Consider the following 18,657-nt stretch of genomic DNA (forward strand, 5'->3'; position numbering starts at 1 on the left):
CAGAAAGCCATCCACCTTTTGTCATGTTCTTGAAGGTCACATGTTGGATCAGTAAGGTAGAAAGATTCAGACAAAATATTGCAGATAGGCGAACAGACTTGAGAACTTGAATAGTAGACCTGTGTAGCTCTGCGTAGAAAACCTCAACTCGATGACTGTTTGAGCAACTTGAAGGTGCAGCTTCAAACCTAACAGGGTGATCAGATTTAGGCTCAGTTGAGCTATAACTAGGCCATCAACTTCGATAATCTAAGCGTACCTTGGTTGATTGTATTCCCCATATCGCATCACACAACTACAACCCAAATAACTTCAATATACACATCTACACCATTTACACCTACACCATTTACACCTACACCATTTACATCTACACCATTTACATTTACTGCATAGACATATGTTGCATCTGCGCACGGCTGCCAGTAATAACCAAAACTACCAGTGTCGACAGCCGACAATCATAACGACCGATATTTCAAAATGGCCGCTGTTCAACCGGACAAGATCACTCAGTTCACCAACCGCTCCGCGGGGCCTTTCCAACATATCGGGAAGGCGCATGCGGTTCTGTCTGGTGCGCCTCCTCCAAATCCTCTCCATTCAGCGCCAACACGCCCCTCGTCATTAAGCGCGAAGACATGTCCGACGTGCGCTCCATCACCCACGAGGCCGAAATACACCACCACATCCTCCAAGCCCTCGCACACCCCCTCGTGGCTTCACCACCTTCCGCGTCAACATCCCCTCTCTCACGGCCTCCTCCACCACACCAACATCTCAGCCTGGTCCCAGATCCTGCCCAGGCTGCCCGCAGGTTACGCAGCTTGCAACGTCCTCGTCAGCGAGAAAATCCATCTCTTCCCCTTCCGTGTACGGAAGCTCCTGCTCGAGCAGCTGACGGCCTGCGATGACCCGCAGAAGGTTGCGCAAGGGCACATGAACACGCACTGCCTGATCAGAGCATACCTGGGCAAGAGGAAGAACAACCGAGTGGAGGAAGGCGCGAGGCCTGCGCACTTGAAGAAGCTGCGCCCGTTTAGTTTGAGGAACTTCCCGCTCTGCGTCGACCAGATGGAGGACCTCGAGCTCAATGTTGAGGGGTGCGCGCGTGGCATGGCTGATGCGCTCGCGTTTATGCACTGGACGGCCAAGGTCGACGGGAATGACGTGGAGTTCGTCCTGGGGCAGCGCCGGAGCGACAAAACTCAACAAAGCTGCCGTGCATTCGGGAGAAGGATTTCGAGTCCGCAGTGCTGGGACCGCATGCGATGTGGGTGCTGGATTTCGACTGCTGTCGTGAGATGACTATGGATGAGGATGGGATCAAGACGGCTTGTAAGAGTTTTTGGAGGAATGATCAGTATTACCCGAGGCCTGGCAGCAACAGCCCCTCTGATCAGAGGCTTTGGGCTGATTTCAGAGAGGATTTCCTTAAGACGAGCGAAACATTATTGGAAGGTGAGAGCGAAGGAATCAAGAAGTTGCCCGTTATGCTCATGGACATGATTGAGGAGACTAAGGGGAAGTCTCTGAGGGGAGGCTTGGTATCGGAAGATCGCATTGAGGGGCAGAAGTGAGAAGCTTTTCACTCCTACAAGCGAAAGACGAATGCAAGACGAATGCAAGACGAATGTGAGAAGTCCGATGTTCTTCAGATTTCTCGGAAGATTGAATAGTTTACGAAGGGACATGGACACGCCGATGATGAGAGTCACGAGCAGCACAAATAAATAATTCAACCACTTGAATATCTTGATGATCACAAAGTGCGCTACAAGACATGTCCGTGCCATTAAGATTCTACCAGTAACTTACACCAGTCACACCTATTCCCACTCACTTACCGTCTCGTCACCTCACTCATGCACACCCATTCCGACCTCCCATCGTACCGTTCCCATCGTGGACATCACGCATCCCCAGCCAGACACCAGCATCATCCACAGATTCGCTACACCCAGAATCCGTCACGACTTTCCTTTTACACGCGTCGATCACCAATGCCCACTCGCCTCCTCCTTCTAAACATTCATCCCAACCCGTGAAGGGGAATGTTTACACGAGCGACTATTTTTGGTCGGTGATGCAGGGGTCAGACACTTCGTCCGTTTCAGCACGCGCAAATCCCTCAAACCCACAGAACGGGACCCAAAGCCCGCCCACCTCATCGGAAGATAAAGAAAGAAACAAAAAGTGACAGGTTTTCTGACAGCGAGGTAATTACGTAAATGATGTCATCTGGGTGGTCGGGAGTGTGCTTGTGTCTTGCAATTTGCGAGCGTTCATCATTAGCCGTGATAATTTGAGTATTGTACAATGGTATCCTATCCGCCCTCCTTTGACCTCCCTCCCACTCCCGTCCGGTATGATGAATCTGATAAGCAAAAGGAAACAGGAAGGATTGTTGGTTGGGTTTGACAGGTAAAATGCCATCTCTAATTGAAGGTTTTATGCTTGACGCATTGTTCGGGCGACCCATCATCCGATCCTTGGACGGGGCCATCCCGGCACGAGCTTAAAAAATGTCGCCGTGTTTCTGATGTGTGCACGCTGTAAGGACTGTGGGTATTATTCGCGTTGGATGTAATAAAAGCAAGGAAAACAAAACAAAAGATTCAGCTTCATCCAGGGCCAATGAACTTCCTATCAGGACCCCTCTCAGCCCGCGGCAGCTGTCCCGGTAGCGGGTTATACTGCGGCGAGTATCGCGAGATGGCTTGGGCCGGGTACTGCGGCTGTTGCTGGGGCTGGAACTGCGACTCCTCCGGCTGGAATTGAGATTCTTGCGGCTGGAATTGAGGCTGCGGCTGCACTGGTTGCTGAGCCGGCGGTGGCGGTTGGTAGGTGTCCGGGTTATACGGCTGGTACCCGATGTTGATCGACTCGCGGTACGGTCCCTGGCCGATGCCCTGGTACATATCGTACGTGGACGGCGGGTACGGCACCTTGGGGTACTGCACCGCCTGCGAGGACGGGCGCTTTATCGTGCTGATGCGCAGCGGCGCCGGGACGAAGGGCGGCTCGTTGTTGGCGGTGGCGGGCTCGTTGATTGACTTTTCGTAGTAGAAGCTCGTCGTCGACAGGTTCCTCGGCACGGCGGCGGGTTTATTGGGAGTGTTGTCCTTTGCGGGCGGGGCCGGGATTGCGGCGTTGGCGGCCATGAACTGCGCGACCATCTGCTCCTCCATCTCGCGGGTGGTGCGGTTGGCGATCTTGGTCTGGCGGTAGGTCGCGACGAGGGTCTGCTCCATCTCCTTGGTGCTGCGCTTCGGCTGGCGGAGGATGGCGGACTCGCGGGGGAAGCTGGCGGCGGCGGCGGGCGGGTTGGACGGGGGCGGTGCGTTTTGCATGTTTTGGGAGACGGCGTCGACCTTCTTCCTGCGGTCGTGGCGCTTCTTGAAGAAGATGAAGGCGCCGATGAGGAGGCCGATCAAGGCTGTGATATGTTAGTGGTCTCATGAGGAGATTGTGATGAAAGGGGGGAATGACATACCGACGATACCGAAGGAGACCCCGATGGCAAAAGGACGGTTGGAGTCTGGGGCGGGTGAGGGCGTTGCTGAGACGGCGTCGTTGCTTTCTTGCATCTGCGCATTGGAGGGCACGATCTGCGGGTCTGATGTTCCCGAGGCGGCATTTCCAACTGTTGGTGGTGAAGGAATCGCTGATGGGGTTTCTGCTGCTGGTGGCGGCGGCGGTGGCGGTGGGGTAGATGGTTGCACAGCAGGCGGAGGCGGCGTCTGGGAAGTCTGTCTTGACGGAGGCGGTTGCGGAGGCGTTGAGTTCGGGGCGGCGGACGGAGTTGCAGCGGGTGGATTTGATGGTGGCGCGGCCGGAGGATTCGACGGAGGCGGCGCGCCGGGGACGAGCGTGATGAATCCCCTCGCCGGGGGGAAACTCGCCGGCACGGCCGGGTTCAGGGCGGCGGGCGGCGCAGTCGGCAGGATCGTCGGGTTCGTTGCTGCAGGCGGTGCGCCCGGGGCCGGTGACACGGAGGGCTTTGGTTGTTCTTCTTCCGAGTCACTGCTGGCGCTCGATTGCGCTCCCGGTTGTTGCTGCGCATCGGACTCGCTTGCGGAGCTGTTGGACTCGGCCTCTTGCTGAGCACCGTTGCCCTCTTCCGCTCCGGATTCCTCTTCCTTTTCCTCTTCTTCTGCCTTCCTGTTGTTTCCAGCCGGGCTCTCCTTCTCTTCCTCCTCCTCCTCCTCCTCCTCTTCCTCTTCCTCTTCCTTCTCCTGCTCGCCCTCCTTTTCTTTCTCTTCGTCCGCCTCCTCGCCGTCGTCCTGTCGAATAGCTATCCTCGGCCCTTGGCGACGGACCAAGTTGTGACGCGGTCTGCCAGGGAACTTGGGCTCCGTCCTCCTCCGTTGTCTACCCAACACCATCAGCTTCATCGTTTGGGTCGTCGATGACCATGTTCAACCCACCTGAAAGTCGACCAAGTCGTGGTGCCCTCCATCGTGAAACCTCTTCCTCCACGTCTTCCTCAAAATTACCAAGACTTTGACGGAACAAACAAAATAAGACGGTAATGCGGCCAGCGGTAATCAAGAATGGAATAGAAAACAGCACAGCTGTGGAAGTCTAAACAGAAAAGAACAAGCGCAAGCGCTTCATGGAGAATGGAACTGGTCGAACCCGCCGAGCCCTTGAACAGAAAAGACCAAATCAAGAGCCAGCAGAGAAAGCCAAGGAAAGAGAAAAAGGGAAGAGAAAGAAACCCTCCCGGGAATTGCCACCGGCGTCCTCGGGGGATGCTTCGTATTATTCAAATGTCGCCTACGGACACCCGCGTAGACCTACCTTCTCCCGCTGTCTTCTCCCCGGCACTCGGACATAAAAAACCCCAAAGCTCCCTCCCCTCCAACACCCCCCATGTCCTATCGCAGGCCTCACATCAAACATCTTCCAAGAAAACGGGGAACAAGGGGGGCATCCAAGTGATGAACGTTCGCTGCCTCCTGCGTTATCGAGATGGGTCTCCCTCCACGTCTGTTGTGTGGTGCGACAGGTGCACGCAAGTAAACCTCGGTCATGACAGGGGGCCATGAAGCGTCCATGTGTCCAATCACAGAACACCGTCAACCGGACATTCAGCGCAGTTTGCCTCCTCCAGCTGCGCCGGCGGCCGTTCGTGTTCACTGTCCAGCAGCGGCTGGAGCCCTTCTGCCGCGAAGAGTCGCACCCAGGGGCTGGGCTGGGGTTTCAACTGTCGACGAGACCCATGCCGCTGTCACCCGCATGCCGCACCAGAGAGGCCCCCCTCGGCCGTGTTTGACGCGCACCTTGGCGCTTGGCCTGACGGCGCCTGAAACCTGGGAGATGCAACTGCGCTGGAGCTGTCCGTACGTACGAATGAATAGGCGGTTTTGCTGTGCTTTTTCACCATCTTTGGCCGCCGGGTCGGGGCTTTTCTGTTGCTCGACAGCATTCATCTCCACTTGGGCGCCGCGAGAACGGGGTAGACAGGGCTCGAGGCGAGGATTGAGCTCGCGTGGGAGACGGACTTTTTCGTTGGGGTCCCTGTAGGAGGTTTAGAAACATTGCTCGTCTTTTTTTTTGATTGTCCGCCCCGACCGGCGTCGCACCAGGACCGCTCGGCTCTCACAATCATCACCGCATTCTCCTTTTGATCGGGTCATCGATGCCGCCGCGTCCAGACTATGCTGTCCACCGGGCATGATGGCGTGCATGAACACAGGAACCAAGAAAAACACAAACTTAGCAGGTTGTGCCGAGAGATTGACGCCCTCATCGTCGTCACCACGAACACGGCCCGGCCGGAGACGAGTCGCGATCACCGCCAGGATGCGCCGCCGGCCGTCTTATCAATCAGGTCAACTCTTGCCGACGCCACCAACTGTGAGAGCCGTCGCGGGACTTGTCAGGTCTGAGGACCAGCCAAATCTTCGTCGCCGGCCGCTGCGCTCTGCCAGCTGTTTGGTCGGTATCTGGGGTAACAAACGGGCCATGGGGTCTTCTCGTCCGGTTCGTGGTTCACTGAGTGAGGAGGATGCCGTGGACCGCCCACCACGGGGTCGTCGATGAAACTGGAAATGCATGGGCGCCCTGCGCGCATCCCTTTTGTCTTTTGCGATTTGTCTCCTGACGATGACGTTGGAGTTCTGCCTTTCTTCTCGTGTCTGGTGTAGTCTTGGTATTTCTATTAATACGGCCAATTGCCTCTCAATGTCCTTCTGGGCGCGCGCCTGGTGTTCTCCGAGCCGTCCTCGGTTCGACTAACCTTTCCGGCTGCGATACCCTCCGAAGGCCATGCATCATTCTCACAGACGGGTGATGACTGAATGATCTGCGTCGGCTGGGCGGTGGATGGCATGCGCATAAGAATCATCTCGCTCTGGTGATTGCACGATGCCAACCGATCAATACAAATTTCGCCAACGTGGTTATGTTGAGTTGAGCTTGTCGATAGCTGCGATGCCTGGTGATATCTCAAGTGGTGGCTGAAGCTCCGCCTGATGTTCAGACAGCGCGGTCTGTCAGTCTGTCGCTTCTTCGCTGGAACATCGGCATCTATCCAATATTGGAGCCATGACCATGTGTCGGACCAACTGTCTAATGCGTGAAAAACATTTTGGAACCGCCAAATCATCGCTGCCAATGCATCAGCAGTACTTGAGGCTCTGTTAATACGGGGGAAGTGGGATGCCGGTCGCAACAATGCGTCCCTCTATCGGGCCCTGTAGCGAATGACACGGCTTCTTGGCATTGGTGTCACCGACGCCCACTAATCATGCACATCTGGGAATCCGCCGTATTATCTCTGGGTATCAATCAGCAATTCCAAGTGTTTGATTCCCGTTTGGATCAAATCCAGCAGGACGTGTGCTTACTGCATCTGCTGTTGCTAGCCGAGCTGTTACTCAGTGATTTGTTTTCGACTAGGCGAATTCCTCTTCCCACTAGCTGCGCCGCGGGCTGGCTTCGTATGCTGAAATTGAGACCTGTCTTCTACTCTGAATACCTAATCACATTTCTAATCAATCTACTCCTAGGTAGTGTACCAGTTTCTCGACTGCATGAGTAAAACGGCCGCCAAGTTATCGTGCGATAAGTTCATCGAGCTTGACGCATCAGTGCAGCAATAGCCGTACGGCTTTCACAGCGGCTGTCCATCCAGAATAGTTATTGACGCTGTTAGCATTCGGCCAACGCAACCAAAGTTTCACTGGCTGTTGGCCCCATTCCCTAGACTCTAAAGAAACATCATGCCCTACATACAACCTGACTAAATTAAGCCTTGTCTTCATGATGGGTGGTGCCATACATCTAATCTTGCCGGGAAAGGAAGACTTCTCTTATTAGCAGATGCTGTGCTTGGTGAATCAGATATTTGACTGCCCGGGCTTCATTCTCAATCAGTGATGGCCGCCTAGAGGTACAAGCGCTCAGTTGATGACATGGCTACGGCCATCAATAACCGAACTGGTATCTTGGATGAACGACATGTGCCGACGGAAACGTCCCAAGGGCTCAAAACCCTCACGTTCTTCCCGGTCGCATCATCGGCATCTCGTCAATCAAGTTTTCCAATCTAACAGGATCTCAGAAAACCCTCAAGGTACTCAGGGTCCTACTGTCATTAGTCCCTGCTTCCTTGGAAACTTTCCCGATTCAGGGAGGGCGTTCCTGGCAGAACGGCCCCGGTGGATGTCCCCTCGCCCAATCATAGGAGCCCCGATTCCTGATGACCGCCCCGGACTCAAGCCAGCCAATCCGGTGTTGCAGCCCCCGTGGTCATATCATCAGCACCCGGATGGCCCGACTTACACGACGCATGCTCGAGACACCTTGATGGCGCTGCTATCTCTTGGGAAAGACGATCAGTTATCAGTCGAGAAATTGTTAACAGAGACGATATAAATAGGTTTATTTGGGTGAATTGGGACTGGCTTTGCATTTCACCCGGCAAATCATCCTTTTCTTTTCTCTCTAGCCATCAGATAGGGTTACACGATCATCATGGGCAAGAAACTTTCCGCATCTTCCACGAAGCCCAAGTCGGGTGGCGTTCTGGTCCCAGGGACAGCTACCCTGAAAGCCAATGGCGACGCCGTTGCGCCCAAACTCACACGTGCCGATTCTGGTGTCGATGTATCGAAAGCAGCCCAGGGCAAGCCACTGCCCGTCACTCTACTCTCTGGCTTTCTTGTATGCAATCTCAAAGCTTCGCCGCAAGTGGTCTTGACTAACACCAAAGCAGGGCAGCGGGAAAACAACCCTCCTCCAACACCTCCTCAAGAGCGACCACGGCCTTCGCATTGCCGTGATCGTCAACGATATCGGAGCGTGAGTCCTCATCTTCCCCGTCGTCCCCGGCAGCTCACTGACAACCTTCTCCGCCCAGTGTGAACGTTGACGCATCCCTGATCAAGAAGAGCCACAAAATCACAAAGACAGAAGAGAAGGTCATCGCCCTGCAGAACGGCTGCATCTGCTGCACACTGCGCGGCGATCTCCTCGAAGAACTGGTCCACCTCGCTGAGCTCCACGAGTTCGACTATGTCGTCATCGAGAGCAGCGGCATCAGCGAGCCGGAGCAGGTCGCCGAGACCTTCGATGCCCGTCTGGCCGAGCAGATGCAGGCTATGGGCGAGGGGCCCGAGGGGCTTGATGACGATACGCTGAAGCTTCTTAAGAGGCTGTGAGTTCTTCTTTCTCTTGATAAAGGCATGAGACTTTTTGACTGACACGGTGTCTGCAGGGCTGACGCTGGCGGCGTTGACAAGTTCGCCCGCCTCGACACGACCGTCACCGTCATCGATGCCTTCACAATTTTCAACGACTTCCACACGAGTGACCTGCTCTCCTCAAGACGAGACGATGTCGTTCCTGAGGATGAGCGGACGGTGTCGGATCTCATGGTTGACCAGATTGAGTTTGCCGATGTGATTGTGTTGAACAAAGTAGACATGGTGAGCATTCCCGCGGAACTCATGTTGGTGTCGGTGCTAATGAGACACGACGCATGCAGGTCACGAAGACCGATCTCGCCCGTGTCCTTGACTTGATCAAGAAGCTCAACCCGAGAGCCAAGGTCCTCGAGGCCAACTACGGCAAGATCGACGTCAAGGAGATTGTCAACACAAACACCTTTGACCTCAAAGTCGCCCAGTCAGGCGTTGGCTGGCTGCAGGACCTGCATGCCATGACAGTCCGCGAAGTCAGTCTTCACTCGCATCCAACAGAACCTCAAAAAGCACGTTGCTAACTTACATCATCGACAGGTCAACGGCCGCAAGAAGATCACACCCAAACCCGAAACCGAAGAGTACAACGTTCGCAACTTCATCTACACAAGAACACGCCCCTTCGACCCTCGGAGACTATGGTCCCTCCTCTACGACAAGTTCATCCTCCAAATGGAAGCCCCCGAAGGCGATGAAGACGAGATGGATGAGGATGAAGACGACGCCGACATGTGCGACGTCGAAAAGGAAGACGAGGAATGGGAAGACGACGAATCCGAAAAAGACGAAGACGAGGACGAGGACGCCGACATGGAAGACCCCCTCGAACCCCCATCAAACGACGTCATCCTCGCCAACAAAACCGCCCACCCGCTCTTCAACCGTCTCTTCCGCTCCAAGGGCGAGTTCTTCCTCGCGACGCGGCCACACCGCGCGGGCGACTGGTCGCAGGCCGGCGCGATGCTGACCATGACCGGCGGCCGGCCGTGGTTCTGCACGCTCGCGCCGGAGGATTACCTGACGGGCGACCCGGAGGTGGACGCGCTGGTGCAGCACGACATCAAGAAGGGCGGGGAGTGGGGCGATCGCCGGCAGGAGCTGGTGTTCATCGGGGAGAATCTTGATATCAAGGGGTTGGAGGCGGCGCTGGATGAGTGTCTGCTGGATGACGAGGAGTGGAAGAAGTGGCAGAAGGTGATGAGGAATAAGAAGTGGGATGGGGAAAAGAAGTTGGATAAGTTGCAGGATATGTTTGATGACGGGTTCCCCGATTGGGCGGATGATGAAGAGAACCATGAGGGACATGACCATGCATAAGGGGTAGACAAAGGTTCACAAAAGAGTATAGAAAGATTTCAAAACACGTTATGACTTTTTACAGGCGCTGTACAAAGAAATGGTCAAAGTTGAATTATACCAGATAGTTCATTTCTCTTAATACTGCGTATGAGTAGACATACCAGATCCGTCTCTCATAGAATTTGGAAAAGATCTTCGCCTTGTAGGGGTGTAGAACTTGCTGTCCTTTCAAAGGCCTATCATCTTTAATATCACAATCAAAACAGATGGACATTATACAAGTTCAGCCATCACCATGAGACAAGACACAAATATCACATATCAGCAGCAAGCGGAACTTATAGAATGATCTCATATATCAAACATGAGGACGCCTCGGCACAAAGGATCGTCCGATATCTAATCGCATTTACATCCAGTGTCTTAAAGTCATACTTATGTACAAGAAAAATGATGGTGTGAGCATAGCAGACGCCCAAGTGGGCATCGCAAGCTCCGGCTTATCAACACAACTACTTCCAACTTTTGTCTATCCACATCCTCCTCCTCAGTCTCTCAGAGAAGAGACGCTTAGTAGGCGGCGCGGGCAAGGTGGCGGCGCATGGAGCGCGCACGGCGGCGAGCAGCGGACTTCTCGCAGTCGTCAGAGGCACCGGTGGGCGCGGCGCTGGGCTGAGCAGCGGCGGTGGGGACGGTGGTGCTGTTGCCGCCGTTGTAGTCGGGGATGCCGGCAGAGGGGGCAGCGGAGGAAGAAGGAGAGGTGGGGGTGGAGGGAGAGGGGGTGGTGGCACCCTCAGAGCCGGTGCAGTCGCCGTCGGAGGTCTGGCCGAGGAGGTTGGCGGTGTGGTCCTCGCAGGCGTTGGGCCAGGTGACGGGGCCAGGGGCGGTGTAGTTCTTGGGGGCAGGGTAGTAGATGTTGATCAGGACACCGGGCTCGTTGCCAGTGTAGCCGCCGGGGAACTTGATGGTGGGAGCAGGAGTCTCAGAGCCAGTGCCGGTGACGGTGACCTGGGCGCAAGCAATGTAGAACTGGGCACCTCCGGCGGTGCCAGCTCCGTGAAGACCAATGTGCTCAGCGCGGATGAGGTAGTCTCCCGAGGGAGTCTCCTTGGGGACGGTGAAGGTGAAGTTGTGGATGCCGGCGTTGTTGACGTAGGAAGCCCACTGGAGGCCGGCGTCGGTGATGTCGGAGGTGGACAGTTCGTAGACCTTGAACCAGTCGCCGTCACCCTTGTACTCGGCGGCGGAGGAGGGGGCCTTGGACATGTAGACCTGGAGGGGGCCGGGGTGGCCCATGTCGTTCTCGACGATGAAGCCGACCTCGTCGCCGGCGTTGATGGCCTTGGTCTTGGTCTTGGCCAGGACGTCGTCGTCGTTGCCGCCCTTGTTGCAGACGAAGTCCTCGGAGGCGACGTCAGTGACGGGGGAGTTGGAGTTCTTGGCCTCACGGACGAACTCGTAGCGCTCGGTCTCCTCACCGTTGACGATCAGGGTGGGGAAGACGTAGTGGGCGGTGGCCTGGGACACGAGGGCCGCGGCGGCGAGGAATCCGTAGGTACGCATTTTGATCGGTGTGTTTGGGGTTGTGTTGGTAAAGAGAGTTGGTTGGTGGTTTGGTGGTGAAGAAAGATTGGACGGGAAGAAAATGAAGCTTGATTTTCCACCAGGGAAGGTAAAGAATGAATGGTTTCAAAGAAAGAAAGTGGTTTGTACAATGACAAAAGACACAGCGATGGATGTTTGAGAACGAAGAAGCAAGAGAGACTCGGACAGGATGGTGAAGAAGAGGTTGTCTTATATCTCGAGCCAACTCACTCACCCCTGGCCGCCGTTGGCTATCAACCGCTCATGGTATCCCATGCATACGAACCTGACGAGAATTCTCCAGCCCCAGCTCCCTGCTCATTTGGCTTCCTAATTCTGGGCATCGTGGGTCGTTGGCGCGAAAGGGGGCGCTTCGCTCATGTTGTCTGCAGCCAGGGGCCCCGAAAGAAGCTGACTTGGACGACCAGAATCGAAAGGGCGAGGTTTGTTTGAAACATTGGAGCGACCCATACGCAGGATCCAATTCCACCAAACACGGTCCTCGCCGCCGGGGATGGGTCCCTGATCGGGTCACAACTAAAGTACAGTTGACGACATCGACCCCTGGAGGTGCCGCCCACGTTGGGGGCATCACGGTCGAGATGTGGTCGCCAAGCTTGGCTCATGCGCCGATTCCCATATCATCCTGTTCATCTAAAGTTGCCTGGAGAGACGCTCGCCTAGCGGACTCCCCTGCAGACCACAGCTCCTCGGCTGCGTGAGCCTGGCCTCGGTGCCCCGAATCGGTCGCTCATAGATTGCCCTACATCCACCCAGCGACCTCTTTCGAGTTAGCCGCTGGGCGGGTTTCCTCTAACTGCATGCCCGTCAAGGCTTGTCGCGTTTGAGCGTTGGCAAATGTCAATTTCGGGCGACAAGCCGAGTTTGCTTGTCAATCCCCGGCGCCAGTCATCGGTTGCCGGTGGATAAACGTGAAGGAAGAAAAATCGATATATGGCTTTGAGGCCTGTCAATGTTGGTTTCCGTTCATCTGAACAATAAAGACAACCTCCCTTTGCGAAGAATCAACGCCAAGAGACATGTTTCCCCAGATCCAATATGTGTAACTTTCATCTGAAGAGGAAGATCGCACCGCGGCAGTAATGCGCTGAACTCTGTCATGGTACCTGATCGACGCGCCCGTGGTGGTATTTCACCTGAAACATGGGTCAACCAGGGGGGCTCTGCGATGGTGAAAAAAAGCGCTGGCTGTGTGTTCCCTGCCGCAGATCACTTTACACGGGACGAAATTCCCACCAGAAAGAAAAAGGGGGTTCCACAGCTGTGCCGTGCCCACTGCCCACCGCCATCAATCGCCAGCGCTTGGCAATCTGTGGAAAGTTCGGTATCATCCAGAACGTGCCAGTCAGCTTGGGTTGCCATTTGCGAATCTCTCGGCTGTTACAGCCGAGACTTTTCTGCACCTGGATGGCTTGCAATTGGGCACTCTACGTTGCGCGAAAGCAACGTGACGGCCAGAGATTCAACCAGCATGGCGCCTGGTTGGAGGCATTATGTCAGCCCTGTCCAAGAACGATTCGGCGCTTCGCATTTAGAGTGAAAATAAAGAAAATAAAGTGCAGGTGCTAAGTGCCGCCCATCCGAAATATCATAACAGCCTTCGGTAAGAGCTGGGTCAGCCAGCTGTCCGGTGCTCCCATCCCACGTTGATAGGCAACATGCCTGTCGCAGCTCTTTCAGGAGCCGCTAGGGGACTTGGTCAGACTTGGACCCAAGCAGCCGTCCCCTTTTCCCCCCTCCCCTATCACGGAGGGGGGGTTTGAGAAAGACAACGTTGGTCCCATCCGCAATCATCGCTACTATCGGGCTCCATGGATGCAGGGAATAGCCGATGGGATGACCGAGCGAAAGGAAAGATTCCGTCCAGCAAAATCACAGTCTTTCCGACGGTGTCGCAACCGCACCGTCATAGGCTCAGCAACCGATAGCGACCCAGTGTTCAAAAGCTCTGCCGGAACCCACCGATCCTGCCCATATGTCTGTTCCGCGCTCTTCGCATCATAGACCCGAAGACCGCAATGATATGCTTATCGTGGAGATGCGATTCATTCCACGCAGAGGTTAGGCCGTGTGGTTTCAGGGCTATCATCAGGTTGATGAAGCTGTGGATGAGAACTTGACCGCTTGTCTTTTCGTCCTCTTCTCGCGCCAAGCTCCGCTCTTTGACTGGCGACTTGGGGAAAATTAACCAACGATGTTGTAAAAAGATTGCTAGAAAGATTGCTTCACAAGTTCAGTGCTCCTTTGCTGGGGTGCATGTAAAAGAGAAAGACTAGAGAAATAAGCATCTGTCAAGCCCACTTCGTGTTCAGTCTGGAGTTCCTGAAGAAGTCAACGGGATACGCTTAATCGGAAATCGGACCACCAAGCGAGTCTCGGGTCCGCAGCGGAGCCGACATCGATGGCGTTGGACTTCGGGAACGCGGGACGGTGCCAACGGTGAGAATGACGCAGAGACTGTTTTTTGGCCCGCAGTGGTTCGTGTGACGTGTGTCTCTCTCGACTGCCTGGCACACCCGTGCCATCATCAAGATCAAGTCTCTACAATAAAGTACAGGGCAGAAATTGGGCAAAATCGTAATAATTTTATTCTACTGGCTGTCTGGGTATCGTGTATGCTAGACAAAAACCGAATCCAAATATCCAAATGAACTATGACGCTTCATCAATCTTCCGTGCCTCTGCAGATGTGCACCTTGGTCCTCCGTCATAATGGTCGTGTCGATATGGATGCATTTCCCTCAACTTGTAATATACCCGCTGGAAATTGAACATTCATGCTCGTACGGAGCGATCCGCTCGCTCTACTCGTGATCCTTGTCTCCCCCGGCGGCCTGTGGCTGTCCCTTCTCAGCCTCTTCTTTCTTCTCTCCTCCCAGTTTGTACCACGGCCCATGTATCGCACCAGCGCCGACGCCGACCAAGAGCCCGACTGCCGTCGTTGGAATGGCCGCGACGCCGCCGACGACCCCAGTCACGACGGTTCCCACACCAGCACCCAGCCCAACGCCCACTGTGGCACCGATGCCTGCGCCACCCAAGCCACCCTGCCAGACGCCGCTCTGCAGTCTTTGCGCGTCCCGCGACAGCGCCTTGGCTTTGTGGTCGTGCTCAGACGCCTCCGCTAGTATCTTGTTCTTCTCGTCGGCGTCTTCGACGGCATCGCTGCGCTGGCGGGCCTCGTTGGCGGCTTCGGCTTCTCGTTGTGCCTTTTCAAGCTTCTCTGTGGCTTGTGCAAGGATCTGATCCTTGCGGCTTTGCTTTTTTTCTTCGGGCGATGGCGAGGAGGACATTGGACAAGAGGGGGGATGGTGCTCTGAGGTTGGAATGTGAATTTGTTAGGACGGGTCTGGGAATTCTAGAAGTTCGTCTGATTAAGATAGCTCGTAGTACTTTGCCACTCTGGATATCAGAAGAGGAGTCCGCGTTGTTTTAGAAGTCTTTGGTATCGTTAAGGTTTTAGCCACATTTACACCTGATCGCTGACATCACTCGCTTATTAGTGTCTCTTGCCCACCTATGATGTGGCTATGATCCGCCACACAGTAACGACCTTCGATTTTCTTAAATGCATACACTTTCCGATATTGCATGAGACATTTGCTTATCCGCCAACTCGATACGCAACTAATTACGCCTAGGCATGGAAGTCTGCTACGGTTTGCGAGTACTGATGGATGATGTTTCATCTCCATTTGATAAATCACCTTGAATATGCGAATAAACAATCGGTTACGTCTCAAAAAGGAGTGAAAATCGTCAAGGCCTCCTTTGGTTGGTTTTGGGAAGATTGGTTGACATGACCACAAAGCTGAATTGCGACCTTCTGCGATCTGGCTTTGGCGTGTCTGAACTCTTCGATTTGCACTTTACTAAAGGACACGGTCAAATTTAAGTTCAATGAGAAGGAGAATGATTCGGTCAAGCACTTCTTACACTCACATACAGTATACTTTTGCTATGGATTGCCAATTGCCAAGGCTACGCAGGCTTCGTATCGCCAGGAAAAACTGGCGCCTCTCGTTGGCTGGACCCTCACTTGGCAGCACTTGTTGTTGTTGTTGTTGTTGTATTTAACGCCGTGGCGGCAAGGGCGCAGCCGCCCTTGCGGCCGACCTCCCGAGGGGTATATGGCGTGGAGGGCCGCAGGCTCAAGCTATATACTCTACAGTACACGCCTCTTCCTAACGTCCTCCAAATCTTGCCCATAGGCTACTATGTGTTCTATCCGTCCCTAGTTCCCGCTGGTTCCCTGGTTCCGTTATACTCGTCAGTTCCTCTACGAGGGGGGGACTTGGCAGCACACCAACAGTACGTCAGGCTTATTTTTTTTTGCGTTTCGGTTCTCGCGCAAACTTGGTGTAGGTATCCTTGAAAGCAACTGTGAAGAGCTTGTTTCATACGTGAAAAATCGAAATGTAATACGTTTCAAATCTCGTTCCATGGAGAATAGGTTCGCAAGTGGTTTCGTGCTTTTTTTCGTGCTGAAAAAAAAAAAGACAAAAAGAAAAAAGAAAAAAGAAAAACCAACGCCGACTTTGGAGAGAAATACAAGATTTAGAAAAAAGAACGTATCGTATGCGGAGTTTCAAAGGAGGTACTGGAGGAAAAGAATATCCTGGAAGACTGTACAAGCGCTTTGAGTAACAAATCGGCAAGTTGGGGACGAGGCATACCATGTAGACTTATGGAAGACACAGATAAATGAGCTGGTTTAATTCGGTAAGGCGCTTTCATATGGTATTTCTTCACGAATGTTGTGTGACGCAGCATGTGCTTACTTGTGGCTTAGACTGCTCAAAACGCATGATGGCGCTCTACATTCTCGGCTCATTGGGCGTGATCCTCAATTCTGCCTTGCAGCTGAGAATGCCTGCCGGGGTAATCGGCTGTGTTGGCTGTGCATATGCATATTGACCTTCTCAACTTGATTGGGCTCGGTCAAATTCATGTGGACGATGAGGTCTTATCATTGGTTCTGAGCTCCGTTGAATTCCCTCAGTGCAGAGTTCACTCGCCCATATAACATACTGCAGGCCACATCTGGCAGGCATGTCATGACAAACTGTGCTCTAACAAGACAACAAAAATGGCCGAAGTCTTGGGTTTAGTAACCGCCATCGGCGCCATTCTTACGTCCGGCTTTCAAGTTGCGACCGCAATTTCAACCATTGTGGATGATCTTGGGACAGCGGGGGCGCAAGTTCAAGCGATCGCAGTTGAGACGCAAACAATTTTATTGACACTTCGCTCGATCAATCAGCATCTTATCAGAGCTCACCGCGTCACAACCGAGGTCGCAAATATCGTCCAAGATATCATCACGCTATGCAGGAAAGATATTGATGACATCAAAGAGTGCATGGCGCCCTTACTTGGGAAGCGTGCCGAGGAGATACTGCTGAAGCACAAACTGCGCTGGCTTTTTGCCAAGTCCAAAGTTTCAACGAGGCAGGCTTCGCTGAACTCGCTGAAATTGACGTTGGGGCTCTTCCTACAAGCACTTAATCTGATGGAACAAGATCACCTTGAGTTGGTCAACCTTATACGATAATGAAGGGCAATAAGTTTACCAATAGATCAATAGGGACTATATGCAGGTTGTAGTCCGACAACAGATTTCGGAGTCTCAAAACGTCAAGAAGGCGTTCATGGAGGCTGAGAGAAGAGATCAAGCCCTTGAAAAGACGTACGAACCGTCTCAAAGCATCTCATCGCCGAAAATGATTGATCAATCTGGCCCTGCGGCCGAAAAGCTGCCGCAAACTATCCGCACTACTACGGAGGATATTGAGGAAATTGACCGCGACAAATCAGTTAACGGGACAATGGTGAAAGTTCTACATTATCAGTCTGAAGACGGTAGCTCGGATGGAGAGGGCTTCGACCTTCTGCCGAGTCATCAGTCGCGGCTAGACCAGACAAATTCGGCCATCAGCCTTATCGATGACATTTCTGACGACCAATTCATGGTTATCGCTGACCATATGCGCTTACAAAAGACCGTTTCGAGCTTTGCACTGGTTGTCATAAACCAGAGACAAGAGACAGGACCAGATGATGCGGTGGAAGATACCCCCACTGTTGTACCTCCATCGGATAATCTTCCTGGAGCCTGGACGACATTTGATTCAAGCAGAAATGCTCAGCAGACACCTGGAGCGCGTCGTAGTGCAGCAGGACGCTACACGCCACAGTCTGAGAGTAGTGAATGGGAGCCTAGATACCCAGAAAACACGGCTCCAGAATATCCACCTCCGCACTCAGGTCCCAGGCGCGGTGGCTCGGACAACCCGCATTTTGGCTCTTACCCCCCTTACCCAAGGTCGACTCCATCTCCCTCCGAATTCCAATTTCCCATGCCTGACACAGAAAAGTTGAGATTGCAGGAGGAGTTGGCATTGTTACGCAATGAACTAGCAAAACGTGAAGAGGAGGAAAAAGCAAGAGAAGAGATGATAAAGAGGCGGGAATTGGAGGAGAGTATTAGAAAAGACGCCGAAACCGCCATCGCAGGACAAATGGAAGCATTGCGGGAGGCTCAGGAAGATGCAAGAACGGAGCTAGAGAAAGTCAAGCGTGAAGCTGAGCAGGGTGTCAGAGATGCGGTGGAGGCTGAGAGAAATGCAGAAGAACAAAGACAGAAGATTTACCAAGAGGCGACGATTCGTGCTGAAAGGGAGGCCAAACAAAAATTCGAGGCAGAACTAAAGGCTGTAGCAGACGTACAAGAAGCCAAACAAAAGTACGAGGAAGAAATGAGGGTCAAGGAAAAGGACGAACAGGAACTAAGGGCTGCAACGGAAGCAAATAGCCAAAGCAGTTTTATGAAGCTCTTTCGCCGAAAGAAAGTCGACCACCAAGGAAATCGGTAGAATAGAACTGGTTAGAGATGAATAGGACGTCATGAGAAGAGCGCCACTTGCAGATACGAATAGGAGCTTTTTACTTTGAAACCCCTTATGTTTGGCTAAGGTCCATCTCTGCCGCATCTACAGCGATGTTTCTAGCAATCTGGTAGACATGATAGACTTGTTCT

General features: G+C 53.5%; 6 protein-coding genes across 6 annotated transcripts; 3 read left to right on the forward strand and 3 right to left on the reverse strand.

Annotated features, from left to right (window-relative positions):
* Positions 1-483: 483 nt before the first annotated feature.
* On the forward strand, positions 484-1,580 carry CGCA056_v006163 (uncharacterized protein; the record flags this gene model as incomplete). The annotated part of the gene is made up of 2 exons (XM_037321414.1): positions 484-1,175; positions 1,424-1,580. The coding sequence occupies 2 exons, from the start codon at positions 484-486 to the stop codon at positions 1,578-1,580; spliced, it is 849 nt and encodes a 282-aa protein (XP_037180246.1).
* Positions 1,581-2,624: 1,044 nt separating this feature from the next.
* CGCA056_v006164 (uncharacterized protein) lies at positions 2,625-4,462 on the reverse strand (the record flags this gene model as incomplete). Its single annotated transcript, XM_037321415.1, has 3 exons — positions 2,625-3,439; positions 3,497-4,374; positions 4,431-4,462. The coding sequence occupies 3 exons, from the start codon at positions 4,460-4,462 to the stop codon at positions 2,625-2,627; spliced, it is 1,725 nt and encodes a 574-aa protein (XP_037180243.1).
* A 3,524-nt stretch (positions 4,463-7,986) lies between these two features.
* yciC (putative metal chaperone YciC) lies at positions 7,987-10,031 on the forward strand (the record flags this gene model as incomplete). The annotated part of the gene is made up of 6 exons (XM_037321416.1): positions 7,987-8,175; positions 8,228-8,313; positions 8,372-8,668; positions 8,729-8,939; positions 8,999-9,187; positions 9,252-10,031. The coding sequence occupies 6 exons, from the start codon at positions 7,987-7,989 to the stop codon at positions 10,029-10,031; spliced, it is 1,752 nt and encodes a 583-aa protein (XP_037180244.1).
* A 552-nt stretch (positions 10,032-10,583) lies between these two features.
* eglD-14 (putative endo-beta-1,4-glucanase D) lies at positions 10,584-11,576 on the reverse strand (the record flags this gene model as incomplete). Its single annotated transcript, XM_037321417.1, has 1 exon — positions 10,584-11,576. One exon carries the CDS (start codon positions 11,574-11,576, stop codon positions 10,584-10,586), a length of 993 nt encoding a protein of 330 aa, XP_037180241.1.
* A 2,846-nt stretch (positions 11,577-14,422) lies between these two features.
* CGCA056_v006167 (uncharacterized protein) lies at positions 14,423-14,911 on the reverse strand (the record flags this gene model as incomplete). The annotated part of the gene is made up of 1 exon (XM_037321418.1): positions 14,423-14,911. One exon carries the CDS (start codon positions 14,909-14,911, stop codon positions 14,423-14,425), a length of 489 nt encoding a protein of 162 aa, XP_037180242.1.
* Positions 14,912-16,707: 1,796 nt separating this feature from the next.
* Positions 16,708-18,493, forward strand: CGCA056_v006168 (Reticulocyte-binding protein 2-like protein a; the record flags this gene model as incomplete). The annotated part of the gene is made up of 2 exons (XM_037321419.1): positions 16,708-17,150; positions 17,206-18,493. 2 exons carry the CDS (start codon positions 16,708-16,710, stop codon positions 18,491-18,493), a joined length of 1,731 nt encoding a protein of 576 aa, XP_037180247.1.
* Positions 18,494-18,657: the final 164 nt, after the last annotated feature.

This window comes from Colletotrichum aenigma (genome assembly GCF_013390185.1).
Source record: "Colletotrichum aenigma strain Cg56 chromosome Unknown KSG_Cg56_contig04, whole genome shotgun sequence".
In the NCBI taxonomy this organism is placed as follows: domain Eukaryota; kingdom Fungi; phylum Ascomycota; class Sordariomycetes; order Glomerellales; family Glomerellaceae; genus Colletotrichum; species Colletotrichum aenigma.